General features: G+C 35.0%; 1 protein-coding gene across 3 annotated transcripts in view; it reads right to left on the bottom strand.

Annotated features, from left to right (window-relative positions):
• The window catches only part of LOC129268578 (uncharacterized), a 93,192-nt gene that overhangs the window by 50,397 nt on the left and 22,510 nt on the right, over window positions 1-20,285 (bottom strand). For all 3 annotated transcript variants that reach the window (XM_064104930.1, XM_064104931.1, XM_064104932.1), the window contains 4 exons: window positions 15,467-15,589; window positions 9,088-9,210; window positions 7,320-7,442; window positions 6,347-6,483 (listed from right to left, as the gene is read on the bottom strand). In XM_064104930.1, the coding sequence (XP_063961000.1) occupies window positions 6,347-6,483; window positions 7,320-7,442; window positions 9,088-9,210; window positions 15,467-15,589 (506 nt within the window). The remainder of the gene's footprint in view (window positions 1-6,346; window positions 6,484-7,319; window positions 7,443-9,087; window positions 9,211-15,466; window positions 15,590-20,285) is intronic.

Here is a 20,285-nt window from a genome sequence, read left to right as displayed (position 1 = left end):
AAAGAGAGTCTGGGAATCTATTGTTCATGACTTGGTGGCATGAACAAAAGAATGTACTCACGTAGAATGTTAACAGGTGGCTACGTTGGTCAGACCAGTAATACAGAACAAATAGGCCTATTTTATTTTTGAAAATTTGTATTGATTTTTTTGTTTGTAACTGATCTGCATTCCCTCTTCTTTGATTCACAAAAAAATTTAAACTTTTTTTTTCTTACTTCTGTGCACTTTGCCAAGAACGCCCATATTATTTTGTGGGATTTTATACCCCAAACTTGTAAGTATTGAATCTGTCCGACCCCTCTTTATCTATATTTCAATATATCATCTTTAGTTCTTTTATACTTTGTCTCCTTCTGACTGGCAATAACTTTGTTTTTTACACTACGAATAAAAAAAATTACAGAGTCTTATTTTGAAGACTACACGAATGAAAGGGTATGGTTGGCCGCACTTTGAAGATACATGGCACTAATATATTATTGTGTGTGTTTGCGTGGGGATCGCAGCTGTGCTCTGATTGGTCACTTGATCGAAGACAATGCCTTTATACATACTCTCTCGTACTTCAGAGGAAATAACTTGAATAGCAAAATAGTATTTCATTCAAAAGAGCATACTTTTTCGTTATTTCTGTTTGTTCAATTTCATAAATAGATACGTCATTTGAAAGGTTAAACATTGAACTTTCATTTTATCTTCGTAATTTCTTGGTATCTCTACAATTCCTCAGGTCATTTACTCTTTGAAATGTTCATGAAATCATTATTTTCTAGGTTTTACTTATTGAAAAAAAACGATGTAAAATATTACATATTTTCTCATTTTTTCCAAACGCGAATATGAAAGATAATAACACGATTATAAAGCCCATGAACCATGCATCATTTCATGTGTAGAAAGTTTTATTATACAACGTACGGGTAAAAAAATATGACCGTTTTAAAATCAGTCGCTGCTCACGTTTCGGTCAATTTAGGATTCCATCGAATACCCCTGGCAGTCAAGGGGTATTCGTATTGGCACAGTAAGAGTTAAGGTCAATAACCTCAAAATATTAAAAAAAATTGATGTTTTGCATCATTAGCTCATGATAAAAATAGTAATAAAGAAAACAAAATTATTCAATATTGATTTCTGAGGTATCTTTATTTATTTTAGAAAGAATTTGGTGGGTTATAAACTTTGACCTTTGAACACTGGAGAGCTAGAAAGGGTCAATGACCTTAATATTTTGGAGTATTGACGCTAAGCATCACTGTTTTATGATAAACCGGCCTCAAGGTGTAAGAATTGCAATACTATTTCTTTCAACACATTGCATCTCCATGAAGTCTCCAAAATTATATATCAAAAGTCCAGAAAAATCAAAGTGGTGGAAAAGCGTCTTATTGGCATCAAAAGTGATCCAAAATGATTAATCGGAGTAGTACAAACACTGGTCTGATCATAAGATTAAAGCGTTAAACGTTCGTCACTGTTATATTTTATCATAGGTTTCATTTTAAAAATCGGATGCAATTTAGAATTGACCTGTGCTAAACTCTAGAGGCAATGACCTAAAGGAGTATTGACGTCGGAATATCATAAAAATTTATGTTTTGCATCATAATAATTCGTTAACTTATAAGGTCCCTTGATACATGAGAACATTTGCGAGTATTAAAAGTTGTGACCTTTAACCCTGAAACTGTCAAAGGTCAATTTATTTAGAATATTAAACTTAACTAGTTTACTATCCAGCTTCTGCTGAATAGAACAACCCAGTACAAGATACACCAAAGTGGATATCTTCCATGGGACCAGTCCAATGGAGACTTCACCTGGATATTGAAATTGAAGGAACAAAGAAGGGGAAGGCAGCACGCTTCGGTGACACCACTCTGAGTAAATGAAACATTTTGATCTGCCGCTCAGATGTTCATTTGATCATCTCATCATGTATACATAGGGAAAAAGAAAAGATGACAATATCTTAGATCTCGTCTCGTCTACATCCTGTGTGAGAGATGATCAGATGGCAAGATCTTGGATTTAGCAATTTTTTACATCCTGTGGGAGAGTTGATCAGATCTAAGATATTGTCATCTTATCCTTTTCCCTAAGAGTTGTAGACATGACGAGATCCCAGATCGTGTCATCGATCATCTCTCTTACAGGATGTAGATATGACGAGATCACAGATCTGATCATCTCTTCTAAAAGATGTTGACATGATGGGATCACAGATCATGTCATCTGATCATCTCTCCCACATGATGTAGACATGACGAGATCCAAGATCCTGCCATCTGATCAGCTCTTCTAAAAGATGTAGACATGACAAGATCACAGATTTTCTCATCTGATCATCTCTCCTACAGGATGTAGACAAGACGAGATCAAAGATCTTGTCACCTGATCATCTCTCCCACAGGATGTAGACAAGACGAGATCCGAGATTTCGTCATCTTATCTTTTTTCCTTAAGAGATGTAGACATGACGAGATGATTATATGAACATCTTAAGCTTCCATACTTAAGAATGGCTTGTCAGCCTGTTTAACAATGTGCTACACAGTCCCATCTCCCGGAAATTTTGAGGAAGGCTAAAGTAATTCCTCAAACCTGGGAAAGATCCAAATGTGACTAAAGCTACAGGCCAATTGCCCTTTTCTGATATCTCTACAAGCTACTTGAGCATCTCATCCTAAAAAAAATGGTCCCATTATAGAACAACATAACATATTCCTAACCAGGTTGGTTTTTCACTTTGGAAATAATATACAGGCTAGGTTCTCCACCAGACTCAGTTCACCGAGGACTTCCGACTTAATACGGTATTACTAACTAACGGGTGTAGAAAATTTTGTTGAATTAGCAGTTGCATCTGATACTGTGGTCTACTCGTACAACTATACAACAAATCATTGATGACATTCATCTGACCAAAGTCATCAAACTTCTACTAGAAAACAGACATCTATATATGGAGCTCAACAAGAAGACCAACATGTAAAAAAATCAAAAGAACTGACTCTCTCAGGGTAGTGTTCTTGCTTGAGTCCAGTCTTGAAACCCAAAGACCAAGGTTAGCTTGTTTCATCCCCACAATCCTCATGCTTTGAGGAAACTCAAAACAACCTATGGTTTTAATTCCATTCCAGCACTGCGACCATGCAATATATCTTGGCGTCAACCTTGATCAGTCAAATTAAGAGTGAAGGGGGAAAGTGGGGATCCATAATAATTACCTTCTCCGGAACTGACAAACTCCTCCACCAATACTCTGCTACAGAGAATGCATGTGCTGTCTTGGACATGTCTACCTCTAGACAACACTTGTGGGACTATCACAAACTATATAAAGCCAAAAATGTGAAGAGTCTGTATGTCCTGTCAGGTATTGCCCATCTGATATACGCAGATCAGTAGCTATACCACAGAGCTCTCAGCGAAGATATAGCGTCCATCAAATCTATGATGCCAAACTAGTTGAAAAAGCCTACAATCTAGGAAACATATTTTTAATTCTGTCCAACCTCTGACAGAGTCACCATTTCGGTATGCAAGTTATGGGAAGAGAAGTGCAGTGCCAACCAGCATCGTGGTAAGCTGCATCTCCTTTCTAAAGAGCAACTACACCAGGTTACAATCTAGATGGGAGAACTTGCAAGTCTCTCGGGAAGTATACTTAGATGATAATTTCAAAAAAATAATTGAGGCATTTCAGATATTATTTCAAAACCTCCCAATGCTCTAACCTCAGTCAGGAATGTACTTGCCAAAAAAGACCTGGGACCCGTTTCATAAAGAGTTACAACTGTTGTAACGTTGCCATTATGACAACTACCATGGCAACCTTGATTTTGATTGGCTGCTGAACCCTAATGCCATGGTAGTTGCCATAATGGCAAATTTACTCTTTATGAAACGTACCCCTAGAGTTTCAAACTTACAACTATACAGATGATATAGTTTTGTTATTTTTAACTGATCATTTACATGTAAGTAAAGTTTGCAGATCTCAACATTTGACTGCTGAGGAAAGTGAAAGGTCAGTTACCTCAAAACATTATCATATCAACCAGTGATGCCGAGTGCCAATATTTTTACATTTTAAGGTAAAATTTCTTTAGAGATCCTCAAATTTCAAAAATAAGTTGATATAACATGATGCTAATCAAGAACTCTGGATGCAAAAAATCAATATTTTTTAAGTCATTGGCCTTAAGGTCATTGTCCTCAAGAGGTCAGGAGAGGTCAAATCTGAATTGCATTGGAATCTTTAAATGAAGCCTATGGTGCAGATATAACACTGGTGAAAGTTAAATGCTTTTATCATTATTTTTTAAGTGCTATGATCAGACCAGTTGTTTTTACTATTATTTGTAAAAATGAAAAATTCTCACGATGGCATCCATTTTGGATTTATACAAACTAGATGTCTTTCCACTAAATGGATTTTTCTGGACTTTTAGTATGTCATTTTGGAGACTTCATGGAAATGCATTGTGCTGAAATAAATTGTATTGCAATTTTTTCACGAGAGGGCTGTTTATCATAAACCACTGATGCTAAGTATCAATATTGAAATATGTTAAGGTTATTGACCTTTGCCAGTGCTCCAGGGTCAAAGGTCAACATTTATAATACACAAAAATTTTTCTAGAATATCAGGTTACCTTGAAAGTCAATATTGAATAATAATTTTGTTTGCATTATTATATTTATCATGAGCTAATGATGCAAAACATAAATTTTCTGATATTTTGAGGTCGTTGACCTTAAGGTCATTGACCTCTAGAGGTCAACAGAGGCCAAATCTGACTTGCATCCTAATTTTAAGACGAAGCCTATGGTAAGATATAACACTGGTGAAAGGTAAATGCTTTAATCATAATTTTCTTAAAGTGCTATGATCAGACAAGTGTTTGTACAACTATAAGTAATCATTACTGAAAATCCTTGCGATGGCCGCCATTTTGGATTTATGCAAAGAAGACATCTTTCCACTACATGGATTTTAAAAACACTTTTAGTATGACATTTTGGGGACTTGAAGGAAATGCATTGCAGTAAGAATTTTCTTGTGCAATTTGTTTGAGGTTGACCCACTAAATCAGTAATTTTTCCTGGACTATAAAGCTAACAAATTTTTCACAAATTTGAAATGAAATGTGGTTGCGTTAATTTTGATACACACTGTACAACATGATATAGCCAGAGGGCGTGACTTTGACAGCCCCCTGAGAGGGGTAGGCGTCAATGTGCCAGCCCTTTTTATGTAGCTGATAGAGAAAAGCCTAATCTTAACTAAGTGGTTAAAAAGCGTAGATAAATGCATACAATCTTCAACTACTGTACTGTATACACTAGATACGTTATACATGTACATATTAGTATACGAAAATGCATACAAAACGCGACATTTGTGAAATTTGAATAGTCAACTTTGATACCTTATAAATTTATTAAAAAGAATGACACCAATTTAGAATTGCATCCATATGATAATAGTATATCAATAAAGTTTTCTGAAAAATTTCAAGGTAATTGCTTCATTTTTCTTAGATTTATGTAAAATCATGTATTTCCAAAATGTTCAATTTTCGGCGGGAAAAAATGACAAAAATGCAGTTTTCTACTACAAAATCTCAGCCAAATTATCTATTTATCCCCTATAAATAGTACCAAATCATAGGAAATGTATTTCTCTTTCATATGACACTAATTTTGTGGCAATTAAATGTTCATGTCAAAATCTATGTACGAAAATTCAAATTTTCTGAAAATTTGGCGGCCATTTTGGATTTATGCAAATTAGACGTCTTTCCACTACTGGGATTTTTCTGGACTTTTAGTATGTCATTTTGGGGACTTCAGGAAAATGCATTATGGTAAAAAAAATTATATTGCAATTTGTTTGCGGTTGACCCCCCAAATCAGTTATTTTTTCTGGACTATAAGGGTTGTATTCCTCAAGAGCTACGCCATAGGGGTAGCTACACTCTTAGATAAGCGCAGGATCTGTTGGTGCCATACCCCGTTCTGTATAACAGAATGACCAGTAATAAGGTCTTGTCTGGCCTATGTAGATACATGGACACATGGGTACATATTCTGGACAATTTCAGTTTTTACCCGAAATGGATGTGGGACATCAGACTCAGTTTCTTACCCGGGTAACACCGGCTTGTGAGAGCGCCACAAGCTCTACCCCCTCCCCCTCCCGGGACCGAGATTCAAGCGACTGGACTGAAATGTGGTACCAGCACACCGTTATGCAATGATTATTTGTTTTATTTCTATCATTTCCGAAGAAATTCAGATGTAGCTATATTCTTGTACGTAACATAATACTCACTGTTATGTAGGTGTATAGTTGACCATAGCTGATAGGAAACCCTGTATCTAGTCTTACAGTAAACCACGCTAGAAAGCCGTATTGAACATATCCTAGTGACCGGTCAAGCCCAGAGCCATAATCGATGTAAATACGCTCTAAACAGTAAATTAAGAAAATAAAGCAAATAATCAGCAGATGCAAGTGATGAAACAACTATAACTTCCGAGACGATAATTAGAATGATGTAGCTATAAAATTATTTTCCCAAAGTGAATATCATGAAAGAGAGCGTGTAAATTCACATGCCGATCGCCAAGAAAGTGACTGTTTGTGCTATCCACTAAAACCAAAAGATGATTAATTGTTTTATAATCTCTTATTTCCAAAGAGATTCAGATGTAGCTATATCTACCCAAAGCGAATCTGAGGTTACATGAAAGATGGTACATCCATTGGCAAATAATTGAGGAGAAAGTGATAGATTGTCGTCACAACTAACAACAAAAAGGGATTATTTGTTTTATTTTCTCCGATATGAATAGGAAAGCAGCGTTATGTTTGTGGGACATTGATTTGTTACATTCATTTTGAATACATTACTCTTACTGTAACAATTGAATGTTGGTTCCCGAGATGGTAGCAGCCATAAATGGCATTCAAAATATGTTTTTCTCGACGGGAAGGGATAGGGCGTTTGGTTTGGTCAGCATTTTCATGATAAAGCCAGGGGAAATGGTGTCAAACAGAATAACTTGTTATGGGAATTGACAAAAAGGAGACTTAATTATGTCGACCAAAGGGATTGTGTGAATTAGCTTCGAAGACAGACTAAGGTATAAGAATGTGTCTACGTCTATACCTTTACATAAAGGACTTACTTGATTTTTTTCTATATTTTCAATTTCAGATCAAACGTTGCTTTGTTAAGCGCTACATTTATATATGGCAAGTATAATTATTAATTAACATTGTAAATGAGAAGTATAATCACCATTGCAAGAAAATCCATTGCCAGTATATCCAGCTAGGCAAACACACGTATAACTTCCTATGTTGTTCACACATTGGGCGTTTACATCACAGCCATGAATGCCCGATGTACATTCGTTGACATCTGATTGTAATAGTGATAATCATGATAATAATATTCATTATTGTTTGTCGTACTGTATTGCACCACTGGCACATAAAACATAATAAGTGAAATATATAATGATCATTATTATATCATCAATTTTCATAATCATTATCATTATCACCTGATATTTATTATCATGCCCAGTTTAATAAAATAATCAGAAAAGGCGTAAATATTATTTCAGAATACAAACGCAATAAAAAATAATCTATCCAACCCATAGTAATGCTGTAGAAGTAGGGTAATGATTAATAGTGTTATAATAACATTAATTTCATCATCATCAACGGTTAATATCACCTTTATCATAATAGCATATGACTTGAGTGATATGATTTCGAAAATACATTTCCTCATCAAAATAATATAACCCCAAGATTACGGGCTGTTTTGGACGGAGTGATACAAGAGTTATTAAGGTAGACGTGACATGAGTCAATTTTTCTATGCATAAACTTTGATCAAAGTATTATAGATTCTGATTTATCATCATTCAGTTTCAGGCAATTCGATACAAGCCATGTTTCAAGGTATTGAAGGCATGTTTCAAGTTGTGTGATAGCTGAGGTCAGTGACGACATTGAAGGTCGAAATGACAAATAGAGTTGTATGTCATCGACATAACAATGGGATTTATGCCATGTTTCCGAAATATCTTGCTGATTGGTTGCATAAAGAGGGAATAGAGCAGTGGACCTCCTACGGAGCCCTGGGGGTACATCAATGGTAGTTAAACCTGAGATAGAACTACCGATTCTTACATATTGAGATCGTTCTGATAGATATGATATGAAACAAGGAAGTGAAGTCCCCTTCATACCGAATGAGTTCAACCTTTCAATTAGGATAGTGTTTGTCAAATGCTAAACTCCTATCGATAATAATAAGAGCCGTAATGTTACCATTATCCTTTTCTCGAAAGAAAGCATATAACAACTAACAAAGTTATTGAATTTTAAAGTTTAGCAATAGTTTGTGAAAAACAGTCGTCATGAATATTCATTAGGTGGGCTGATGATGTCACATCCCCACTTGTTATTTTGTATTTTATTATATGAAATTAGGTTTATTGATTTTTTTTCATCCAAGAACTAGAAAAAATTGGATTGACAACTGATTTAGTGCATTAGATATTTATAGCTGCAACTTATTTCATTAAAAGGGAGACACATTATTCATACAAGTATGAAATAATCATGAAAATATTATGATTTTGAGGAATAACATAAGAAAACGGAAAGTGGGGATGTGACATCATTAGCCCACCTAATAAATATTCATGACGACTGTTTTCACAAAATATTGCTTATTTTTAAACTTCAATAACTTTGTTATTTGTTATCCGATTTTGATGAAATTTTCGGCATTTTGCTTTGTGAATTCTACTCCATGCATTAGGATATACATGTTTTCAGCACGGACCATCCCTTTAACTAAAGTGGCTACCCTGGGTAAATTGAACCTTATTTATTATTATCATCATTATTGTTATTATCATTATTATGTTTACTATTATTTAGATGACTATTGATATTATTTTTTTTTACATTATCAAGGCTACCATTAGCTATCATGTTAAGGGCACATTATTTGGGAAGAAATACAACAGAATCGTTCTTACCAACGCAGGTAAATCCATTGCCAGTATATCCAGCTAGGCATACACACGTATAACTTCCAATGTTATTCACACACTGGGCGTTTACATCACAGCCATGGGTGCCCGATGTACATTCGTTGATATCTGATTGAATTAGTGATAATCATGATAATATTCATCAATAAAACATAATCAGTGAAATATATATTGATCATTATTATACCATCAATTTTCATAATCAACGTTATTATCTCCTGATATTTATTATCATCCCCAGTTGAATTAAATAATCAGAAAAGGCGTGAATATTATTCTAGAATGCAAACGCATTAAATAAAAATCTATCCAACCAATAGTAATGCTATAGGAGTATGGTAAATATTAATAATGTTATAATAACATTAATTTCATCATCATCAACGGTTAATAAATATCACCTTTATCATTATTAGCATTCAATTACCACAATAATGATGATGATGATGATAATACTAATACTAATAATAATAATAATAATAATAATAATAATAATAATAATAATAATAATAATAATAATAATAATAATAATAATAATAATAATAATAATAATAATAATACTAATAATAATAAAAAACAAAAACTAGATGAAATCGAAACGGTAGACACACAGATTGAGGCCGAATACCAAAGAGGAGCACATTTCTTTCAGTACTGTGACACATCTGACAACAAGCCCGCTGGTGGAGAGGGAAAGGGATCAACGATGAACAGAAGAAAAAACAGCTCTTATAAGACTGGATTCTCTTCACATGTAGACATACACCAGCACTTGCAACAACCTAAAGTGAAATCTCGAACTCTTCGGGTTACAGCAATAGAAAAGGCTAAGAAAAGACAAGAAATTACTGAGACTGAACATGGGGACGATGTTGCCCATTTTATATGCGGCGGAGAGCCTCACATTCAACAAGATAAAGAATGTGAAAGGAACGTATCGGGTAATATCAAATCATCTGTGCCCGAGAGAGATGCGATTGTATCACAAGACTCGACAAATGAAGACAGAGATTCCGATCAACGGCTGTTATCAGCACTGAGGAGCAACTTTGAATATGTGAAGGGAATATCAATATCAGATAGACCACAAATTCCCAAGATCGACACAAGGTGCTGTACTACTAGGAGCGTGATCGACAAAGTAGATAAAATGCTTGAAAATGTGCTATCTAGTCCTTCCAGTTTGTTGGAGATAAACTGTCTTATCTGGGCAGGTGCAAAAACTGTAACAGAACATATGGGACTCAAGCTTCATTCATCAAACCACTCTACCAATCATAAGAAGAAGGCTCCTGAATGGAAGAAAAGGCTACAAACTAAGATAGCAGAACTACATAAAGACGTGGCTCAACTCGGAGAAGTAGATAAGGGAAACATCAAATCCAATCGGATGAAGAGCAATGCCAAAAGACTTCAGAAGAAATATCGCATTGACGATAAGACCCGTACTAGGACAACTGTTATAGAAACGCTCAAAATGAAGATAAATGCTCTCAAACACCGTGTTAAGAGATACACAAAGAGTAACAATTTCAAACGGCAGAATAAACTCTTCCATGGAAACAGAAAGAAATTCTTTGGTGAGCTGGATTCAAAGATGACTGAGACGAAAGATGTTCCATCGGCAGATGATATGAAGAACTACTGGAAAGAACTTTGGGATAATGATATCACTCACGAAGAAACTCCCTGGATTCAGTCGGAAGCAGACAAATGGTCCAATGTGCCAGCGCAGCAGCTAGTAGACCTGACCTTACTTGAACTACACAATATCATAAGGAACACTCAGAACTGGAAAAGCCCTGGACCAGATGGTGTACAAAACTTCTGGATAAAGAGGTTTGGTAGCACCCATACTAATCTACTGAAAATCATCAATGACATTATCAGAGGGAACAGGACTATTGAGAAATGGCTGCCAATTGGAAGGACCTATCTACTGTACAAAGGCAAAGACCCAAAACAACCTAAGAACTATCGTCCAATCACTTGCCTTAATACTATGTATAAACTGCTGACATCAACGCTTGCCATGCACATCGAACGACACATCGATGATCATGACATAATGGAGGTCACTCAGAAAGGTTGTCGGAAAGGAAAGAAGGGTTGTAAAGATCACCTAATGACAAATAAAGCAATAATAGGTAATGCTCGCCAAAGACAGACCAATCTATCCATGGCTTGGATAGACTACATGAAGGCATTTGACAGCGTACCACATAGTTGGATCATCAAAGTTCTAGAGATGTATCACATCTATCCACAAATAGTCAAGTGCATATCAGCAGGCATGAAACAATGGAGCACTACTCTTTCGCTTACGATAGGCACCCGTTCGATGACAGTGGAGGGGGTCCGAATCAAGAGAGGAATATTTCAAGGAGATTCCTTATCTCCTCTTTTATTATGCTTAGCTCTCAATCCAGTATGCTCTCTCTTACACGCTACGAGTTATGGCTACAGATACAAAGGGCAAGATGTATCTACGACAATGAACCATCTGATATATATGGATGATATCAAACTCTTTGCAAAAAATGACGATGAACTTCACAAGATGATAGCAGTAGTTAAACATTTCAGCGATGACATCAAGATGTCGTTTGGTATAGACAAGTGTGCCAAAGTTACACTTGTACGAGGAAGGAGGGTAAATACAGGCGACATGTTTGTGCAAGATGAGGAAACATCAATCAAGGAACTGACTAATGATTCGACATATAAATACCTAGGCATAGCTGAGAATGATGTCATTAGCCATAACACAATGAAGGAGAAGGCAACATCAGAATACAAAAGAAGACTCAGGTTGATCCTCAAATCCGAACTGAATGCCAAAAATAAGATTGAAGCGATCAACACTCTAGCCATTCCTGTGCTTAGATACAGTTTTGGTATTGTTAACTGGAGACTAGCTGATATATGTGGCCTAGATGTTATGACCAGAAAGCAATTAACGATGCACAGATTACATCACCCAAAGGCCGCAATCGAAAGGTTGTACCTTCCCCGTGATCTTGGAGGAAGAGGTCTACAACAAATTGAGATGGTCTGGAATATGGAAGCAACGAACCTCGCCAACTACCTATCCAATCCACCTGATATACTGACGAGTATATCCCTCGATTATGATAAATGTCAAGCAATATACTCCATTAACAAGCAAGCATCTATCTTATTGGCACAACATCGACTGACACTACCCTACGGTGAAAAAGAGAAGGCAAGACTTAAATGCTCATTTCACAAGAAACTTCAAGAGCAACTTAAATCCAAGCGACTTCATGGCCACCATGAAAAACAGACGCATCGGGAGTTTGTAGACCAGAAAGACACACATCAATGGCTTAAGTCGGCGGGACTAAGAGGTGAAACTGAAGGGTTCGTCTATGCTATTCAGGACCAGGTGGTGAGGACCCGTGCCTACGAAAAATCTATCCTCAGAAGAGACACAGACGACACTTGCAGGATGTGTGGAAAAGAGACCGAAACAATCATGCATTTTGGTATCAGCATGTTCGACTCTTGCTGGAACTGAGTACATCACAAGACATGACAATATTGCCAAAGTTATCCATTGGCAACTACTGAAGGATCGCGGTAAAATGACTTGTGATCACGCTTGGGAACATCAGCCACAAACGATCACCACGATCAATAACAGCACCATATATTGGAACTGTGGCATACTAACGGATAGTACCATCAACTGCAACAAGCCGGACATCATCGTCAGAGACAACAACGTAGTAAATATCATTGAGGTCTCTGTTCCCCATGATATCAACATTGCTGTAAAGGAAAGAGACAAACGGCTCAAGTATCAAGACCTAAGGATTGAGATCGAGAGGATGTGGAACGTGAAAGCAGAGGTCACACCAGTCATCATTGGTCACTCAGGAATGGTGAAGAAGGGAATGGAAGCCTGCATAACCAAGATCTCTCCTCACCTTCGGATGTACGACATTCAGAAGGCAGCTATCTTGGGTACAACCATATTGATAAGAAAGACTCTCGGACATTAGTAGTGTAAAGTTCCCAGTTGCACTTGAAATTACTTGGTGCTTTTTGTTAGAGCAAAGTTATTCAAGAAAAAAATACGGACTTGATCCTGTTTAGAGGAATAATAATAATAATGATGAAGGCTACCTATATAGCGCACATTCGCTTCAAGAGGAAAGTAAACACACACACACAAACCAAAAAGAATATATATGTTTTATTTCTCCTGAATAAACACACTATTAAATCGTTAATGGAAGAACAATTAAGTTATGAGTTAGGATTTGAAAGTTTCTGTTAACATGGTTAATGAAATTTGGGGTGATTGGATTGGCAATTGATTTCCTATAAGCTTTTGTCCCCCATTCGTGTGTATAGAGAAATGGGACATTGCATGATGAGCGGGGACTAAGTGAAGGCTGGTATTTTGAGATAAAGCTTCGATGTATGTGGGGGGGGGGGTAAACTGAATAATGTAGTAGTAAAAAATGTTTGAAGGGGATTCTTTTATCAACATGCAGCCAGTGCAGGGCAAGGACTGAAGCTTTCGATTTTTTATAAATTAAAATGAAAAGGAGCCGTCTCTCTTGTCTCTAGTACCTATATCAGCCCCAATTCAGTTGACTATATTGTAATTTTGAACCTTGTTTTCAAAAGTGATTGTGAACGTACAAAAAAGGGATAAAATGGAGGAAATTAACCCCGCGCAAAGCGCGGAAGCTAAAGTGTTTTATCAATTTTTTGGAAAGGAAAAGGGTTCCGAGAAAAGGGTATTCTCAAAGTTAATTGAATACTTCCTTTGGAAAGATCAGATTTGGTTACCAACAATTTAGCGACAGTGCATATCTTTAACTCGCAAAACAGAGAAGGATATATTATCATGATTATGCCGGGAGGAAGATATTCCTCCCCGCGCAGAGCAATGAAACTCTGAAATTTCAAAGGGCGGACGTTTCGTCAAATGCAGATATCTCTAATACCCCCATCTAATTCAATTGTTTTTCCTCTAAGATTATTGAACTTCATTTCAAGGAAAATAGTGCGCAAAGAGTTGAAACTTCTGTGATTTATTGAAATTATATAAAACAGGATGATGTATAATTATCCTGATGCGCTTCATTTTTAATGATAAAGAAATTTAAGTGTCATTCAAAATTTCAAACTTAGTGCGCAAAACAGGACAGGAGATTAATGTGTAGGGAAACGACATGAAGTTTAGTAGAATTTGATAAAAAATATTGTACTCTTTTTATTTAATACAACACGAATATTTTATACCTTCCTCTTTTTAAATTAGGAACCCGTTTGCCCCAAATTGTGGTTATTTAGTATTGAGCTGAAAAGCGGGATAAGTTGCCTATATGGAGGTGACGGCAGAAATTGATATAAAGATTTTACCCGCCCGGAGCCGACCCGACCAGAAGTTGCGCGACCAATTAAAAAAAAAGATAACTTCATATACTTCGGACTATCCTTACTCTAATTTCATGCCCTAATGTATATATTTGAACTTTAACTGGCAAGAAACACGTATAGCGGAAGCAAAATCCTTGTATATAAATTTAAAGCAAGAGTGAAGGAGTTTCTTTTTCAGAAAAAAAATAAATAAAAAAGAAAAACCCACAAAGCTACCTTTTTTCCCTTTTCTTCCTTCGCTTTTCGTTTTCTCCTCTCTTCCCCCCCCCCCTTTTTTTTTTGGGGGGGGCGACCGCCCCCACCGCCCCCCTGGCTACGCGCCTGGTCGTGAATATTCATTTGGTGGGCTGATGATGTCACATACCCACTTGTTCTTTTGTATTTTATTATATGAAATTAGGTTTATTGATTTTTTTTTTCCTACAAGAACTAGAAAAATTGGATTGACAACTGATTTAGTGCATTAGATATTTATAGCTGCAACTTATTTCATTAAAAGGAAGACATATTATTCATACAAGTATGAAGTAATCATGAAAATATTATGATTTTATGGAATAAAATGAGAAAACGGAAAGTGGGGATGAGACATCATTAGCCCACCTAATACTGTTTTCACAAAATATTGCTTATTTTTAAACTTCAATAACTTTGTTACTTGTTATCCGATTTTGATGAAATTTTTTGCATTTTGCTTTGTGAATTCTACTCTATGCATTAAAAAAAAAACATTTTCAGCCCGGACCATCCCTTCAACTGAAGTGGCTACCCTTGGTAAATTGAACCTTGTTTTTTTATTATTATTATTATTGTTATTATTATTATTACTATTATTTAGATGACTATTGATATTCTTTTTTTTACATTATCGTCGAGGCTACCATTAGCTATCATGTTAAGGGCGCATTTTATTTGGGAAGAAATACAACAGAATCGTTCTTACCAGCGCAGGCAAATCCATTGCCGGTATATCCAGCTGGGCATACACACGTATAACTTCCAATGTTGTTTACACACTGGCCGTTTACATCACAGCCATGGGTGCCCGATGTACATTCGTTGATATCTGATTGTATTAGTGATAATCATGATAATATTCATTAATAAAACATAATCAGTGAAATACATATTGATCATTATTATACCATCAGTTTTCATATTCAACATTATTATCTCCTGATATTTATTATCCTGCCCAGTTGAATAAAATAATCAGAAAGGCGTAAATATTATTTTAGGATGCAAACGCAATTAATAGAAAATCTATCCAACCCATATAGTAATGCTGTAGGAATATGGTAATTATTAATACTGTTATAATAACATTAATTTTATCATCATCAACGGTTAATGTCACCTTTATCATTATTAGCATTCATTAAGCATTCATAATAATAATAATATTATTAATAATAGTAATGATGATGATGATGATAATAATAATAATGATAATAATGGTAATGGTGGCTACCTATATTATGCGCTTCAAGAGGAAAATAAACACACACACACAAACCAAAAAGAATATAATTTTTATTTATCCTGAATAAACACACTAGGACTGGAATATTGGCGAGATGGAATAATACTTTTTAGTGTAGGTTAGGAGACGGGCAGCAGAGTTTTGTACACGTTGAAGTTTTGTCAAATCTTGTTGTGAGAGGTTGCAGAACAATGAGTTTGAGAAATCTAAACGGGAGGACATTAAAGCACGGAAAAGGATCTCGGCTGCCGGTTTAGTCGCTGACTTTCTGATGAAATTCAAATTACGTAATTGATATCAGATATTATGTTTGACTTGAGTGATATGATTTCGAAAAGACATTTCCTGATCAAATATAACCCCAAGATAACGGGCTGTTTTGGACGGAGTGATACAAGAGTTACCAAGATAGACGTGACATTAGTCAATTTTTCTAAGCATAAACTTTGATCAAAGTATTAAAAATTATGATTCATCATCATGCAGTTTCAGGCAATTAGATACAAGCCATGTTACAAGGTATTAAAGGCATGTTTTAAGTTTTATGATAGCTGAGGTCAGTGACGACATTGAAGGTCGAAATGACAAATAGAGTTGTATGTCATCGGCATAACAATGGGATTTATGCCATGTTTCCGAAATATCTTGCTGATTGGTTGCATATAGAGGGAATAGAGCAGTGGACCTCCTACGGAGCCCTGGGGTACATCAATAGTAGTTAATTTTGAGATAGAACTACCGATTCTTACATATTGAGATTGTTCTGATGGATAGGATATGAACCAAGGAAGTGAAGTCCCCTTGATACCGAATGAGTTCAGCCTTTCAATTAGGATAGTGTTTGTCAAATGCTAAACTCCTATCGAGCATAATAAGAGCCGTAATGTTACCATTATCCATTTCTCGAAAGATAGCATATATTAAGTTAACTATGTTTCTACACTATGACCAGGCTTGAACTCGGATTGACATGAATAAATAAATTCATTATCTTGTAAATATGATGTTAACTCTGAGAAAACAACTCTCTCCAGCAGTTTACCTAAAAAGGACAAGTTTGATATTTGGTGGTAATTTTTTAGACACTCTTGATCTAAAGGGATGATCCGGACTGAAATTATATATATTTTTATACATAGAATAGAATTCACTGAGCAAAATGCCGAAAATTTTATCAAAATCGGATAACAAATAATAAAGTTATTGAAGTTTAAAGTTCAGCAATATTTTGTGAAAACAGTCGTCATGAATATTCATTAGGTGGGCTGGTGATGTCACATCTCCACTTTCAGTTTTCCTATGTGATTACATAAAATCATATTTTTTTTTCAATATTTCATACTTGTGTGAATAATATGTCTCCCTTATAATGAAATAAGCTGCAGCAATAAATATGTAATGCACTAAATCAGTTGTCAATCCGATTTGTGTAGTTCTTGGAGGAAATTGTTTGAATAAACCTAATTTCATATAATAAAATACAAAAGAACAAGTGGGGATGTGACATCATCAGCCCACCTAATGAATATTCATGACGACTATTTGCACAAAATTTGGCTAAACTTTAAAATTCAATAACTTTGTTATTTGTTATCCAATTTTGATGAAATTTTCCGCATTCTGCTCAGTGAATTCTACTCTTTTTATTAAGCTATAAATACTTTCAGCCCGGACTATCCCTTTAAGCCTAATTTGTTCATAATGTTATGCAGGTCTCACTGGTAGAGCAGTTGCTTAAAGGGATGGTCCGGGCTGGAAATATTTATAGCTAAATAAATAGAGTAGAATTCAATGATCAAATTGCCAAAAATTTCATCAAAATCGGATAACAAATAGCAAAGTTATTGAATTTTAAAGTTTAGCAATAGTTTGTGAAAACAGTCGTCATGAATATTTATTAGGTGGGCTGATGATGTCACATACCCACTTGTTATTTTGTATTTCATTATATGAAATTAGATTTATTGATTTTTTTCCTCCAAGAACTAGAAAAAATTGGAATGATAACTGTTTTAGTGCATTAGATATTTATAGCTGCAACTTATTTCATTAAAAGGAAGACATATTATTCATACAAGTATGAAATAATCATGAAAATATTATGATTTTATGGAATAACACTAGATTTTAATTCGTCATGCGGACGAATTAGGTGGTCTGTCATGATTTTTCATTCATTGTCGGCTAATGTTGTATAAAATGAATCCCGGGAATGAATCATTCAGATATGATTGATAATCTTGATCATAGACATCAAAGGAATAAATTTTGACCATTGCTAAATGTGATTATAAATGTAGTGATGACAATCGTGATGATTATAATGATGGCGGTGATAATGCAATATGTTAAATACGAAATAAAGTTAGGAGCACGTAATATGCCGGCTTAAAAACTCTCCAAAAATCTCAGACGATTTTACCGAAATTGGCTTTCCAAAATTGCGCAATGAAAGGCGCCTTAATTTTCACAGCAGCTAATTTTTAATCGACAGATTGATGTTTTTTATGCAAAATCTTGTTAAAAATTCTTTGTACTTTGAGCATTTTTTTTTAAATTTCACCCACTGACATTTCACAATGTCAGTGGGTATTAATTTCACAGAATACTTGAAAATTCATAGGTGATACTTTTTAAAAGCTAAAATATCTTTAATATTTTTGTTCAAATTTTCTGCTACATTTCAATAGATTTTAATGAGAAGTTTCATAATGCTATAATTTCACAGCATTCACATCAAAACTCATCAGTGATGTATTTGATAAAAGAACCAGATTTTTTTGTAAATGTTTGCTAAATTTCTGAAAATTTTTAAACATTTCAAATAATATTTTCCGTAAAAAATTTTCAATATCCATTTATTAATTGTGTATGACTTTGACATTTACTTGAAAATTCTTTCTTGATGATTTTTACTGAAAAATGTCAGGTAAAAGATTCAAATACTGGCAATTTTCCCGCAAAATTTCTTGAACATGTGTAATTAACTAAATTGCACAATTTTTTCATTTCACAGAAGGTACCTGAAAATTTGTTATATGTTATATTAAGTAAAAATGAACAAACAGAAAAAAATCCAGGAATTTCCGCAAAATGTCCGGAATGAAAATTTTCAACCCAATAGCGTTTAAATATTGCAGCGTTTACTAAAAAATACATAAATGATGTTTTACAATGTTAAAATTGCCCCTTAAAAAGTTCCGGCAAAATTACAAAAATTGTCCTACATAAAAAAACACAAGGCAAGTCGGCTTGAAATTTTCAGGAAGACAGTAAAATTGGTTAATAAAACATTTCTCTAAAGAATTTCTCAAAAATTACGTCCAGAAAAAATTTGCATAAATTTAAACACATCATAACACATTGATGCTGTGGTCAAAAATCAAAATTATTCCACGTTATTTGTAGAGAATTGTCTTCACTATATCATATCAAAATTTGGAAGAAAACTGACCAGTAATAACAAAGATACGGTCAAGTACGTTGACGTTTGTTCCGAAAATATGTAATTTTCACTAATAACTTAAAATTGACGTAATTACAAAATCTCCAAATGAGATATTCATTATATAAAAGAGTGAGAAAAAAATTGGGGTCAACTGACTCCCTGAAGAGCTACAGTGAATTTTATATAGGCATATTTTTGCCCATTTACGCGCGCGTAATGCAAATTTGAATGGACGCGCATTCCCGTATTATTGGTCGTAAGAGGCTGAATGAGGTATCAAATTAATCAGAAAATAATGGACAATGGAAAGACATGAAACAAATGATGACTCGAAGTTGCATACCGATGGTAGGTGCAAGAACGCGCACGCATACCTGTGCGCGCGCAAATTCTTGACATGCTCAAAATGACCAGAAACGTACCCAAACTTGACCACGGTCGATTTGGGGAAATTTAAAATTTTGACGCGCGCGTACGTGCGCATCGTGACCTTTGCATGACCTCTGATGATATGTCCTGATGACCTGTCACCTGAACTTGATATGATGCAAATATGGATGATTTTTTATGATTAGTTGCGATGATATGATCAATCATTTAGTTTTACAAAATGGCGCCTAGATGACGTCATCATGATTTGATAACCTTGAAAAGTTTCGATTCCCATGTCCATAATGATGCCCATACATGACATGAAAATCAAGGAAATTGACAAGCCCGATTTTGAGATAGAGGTGGACAAAGATTTGGCAATAAAAATAAAGAAAATTCTGACGAATATAATAGGTGATCTGTCATCTTAATGACAGACCACCTAAAAAGGACCACAAA

Source organism: Lytechinus pictus, chromosome 9 (genome assembly GCF_037042905.1).
Source record: "Lytechinus pictus isolate F3 Inbred chromosome 9, Lp3.0, whole genome shotgun sequence".
NCBI classification, from domain to species: Eukaryota; Metazoa; Echinodermata; class Echinoidea; order Temnopleuroida; family Toxopneustidae; genus Lytechinus; species Lytechinus pictus.
This window is presented reverse-complemented; position numbering and strand designations above follow the sequence as displayed.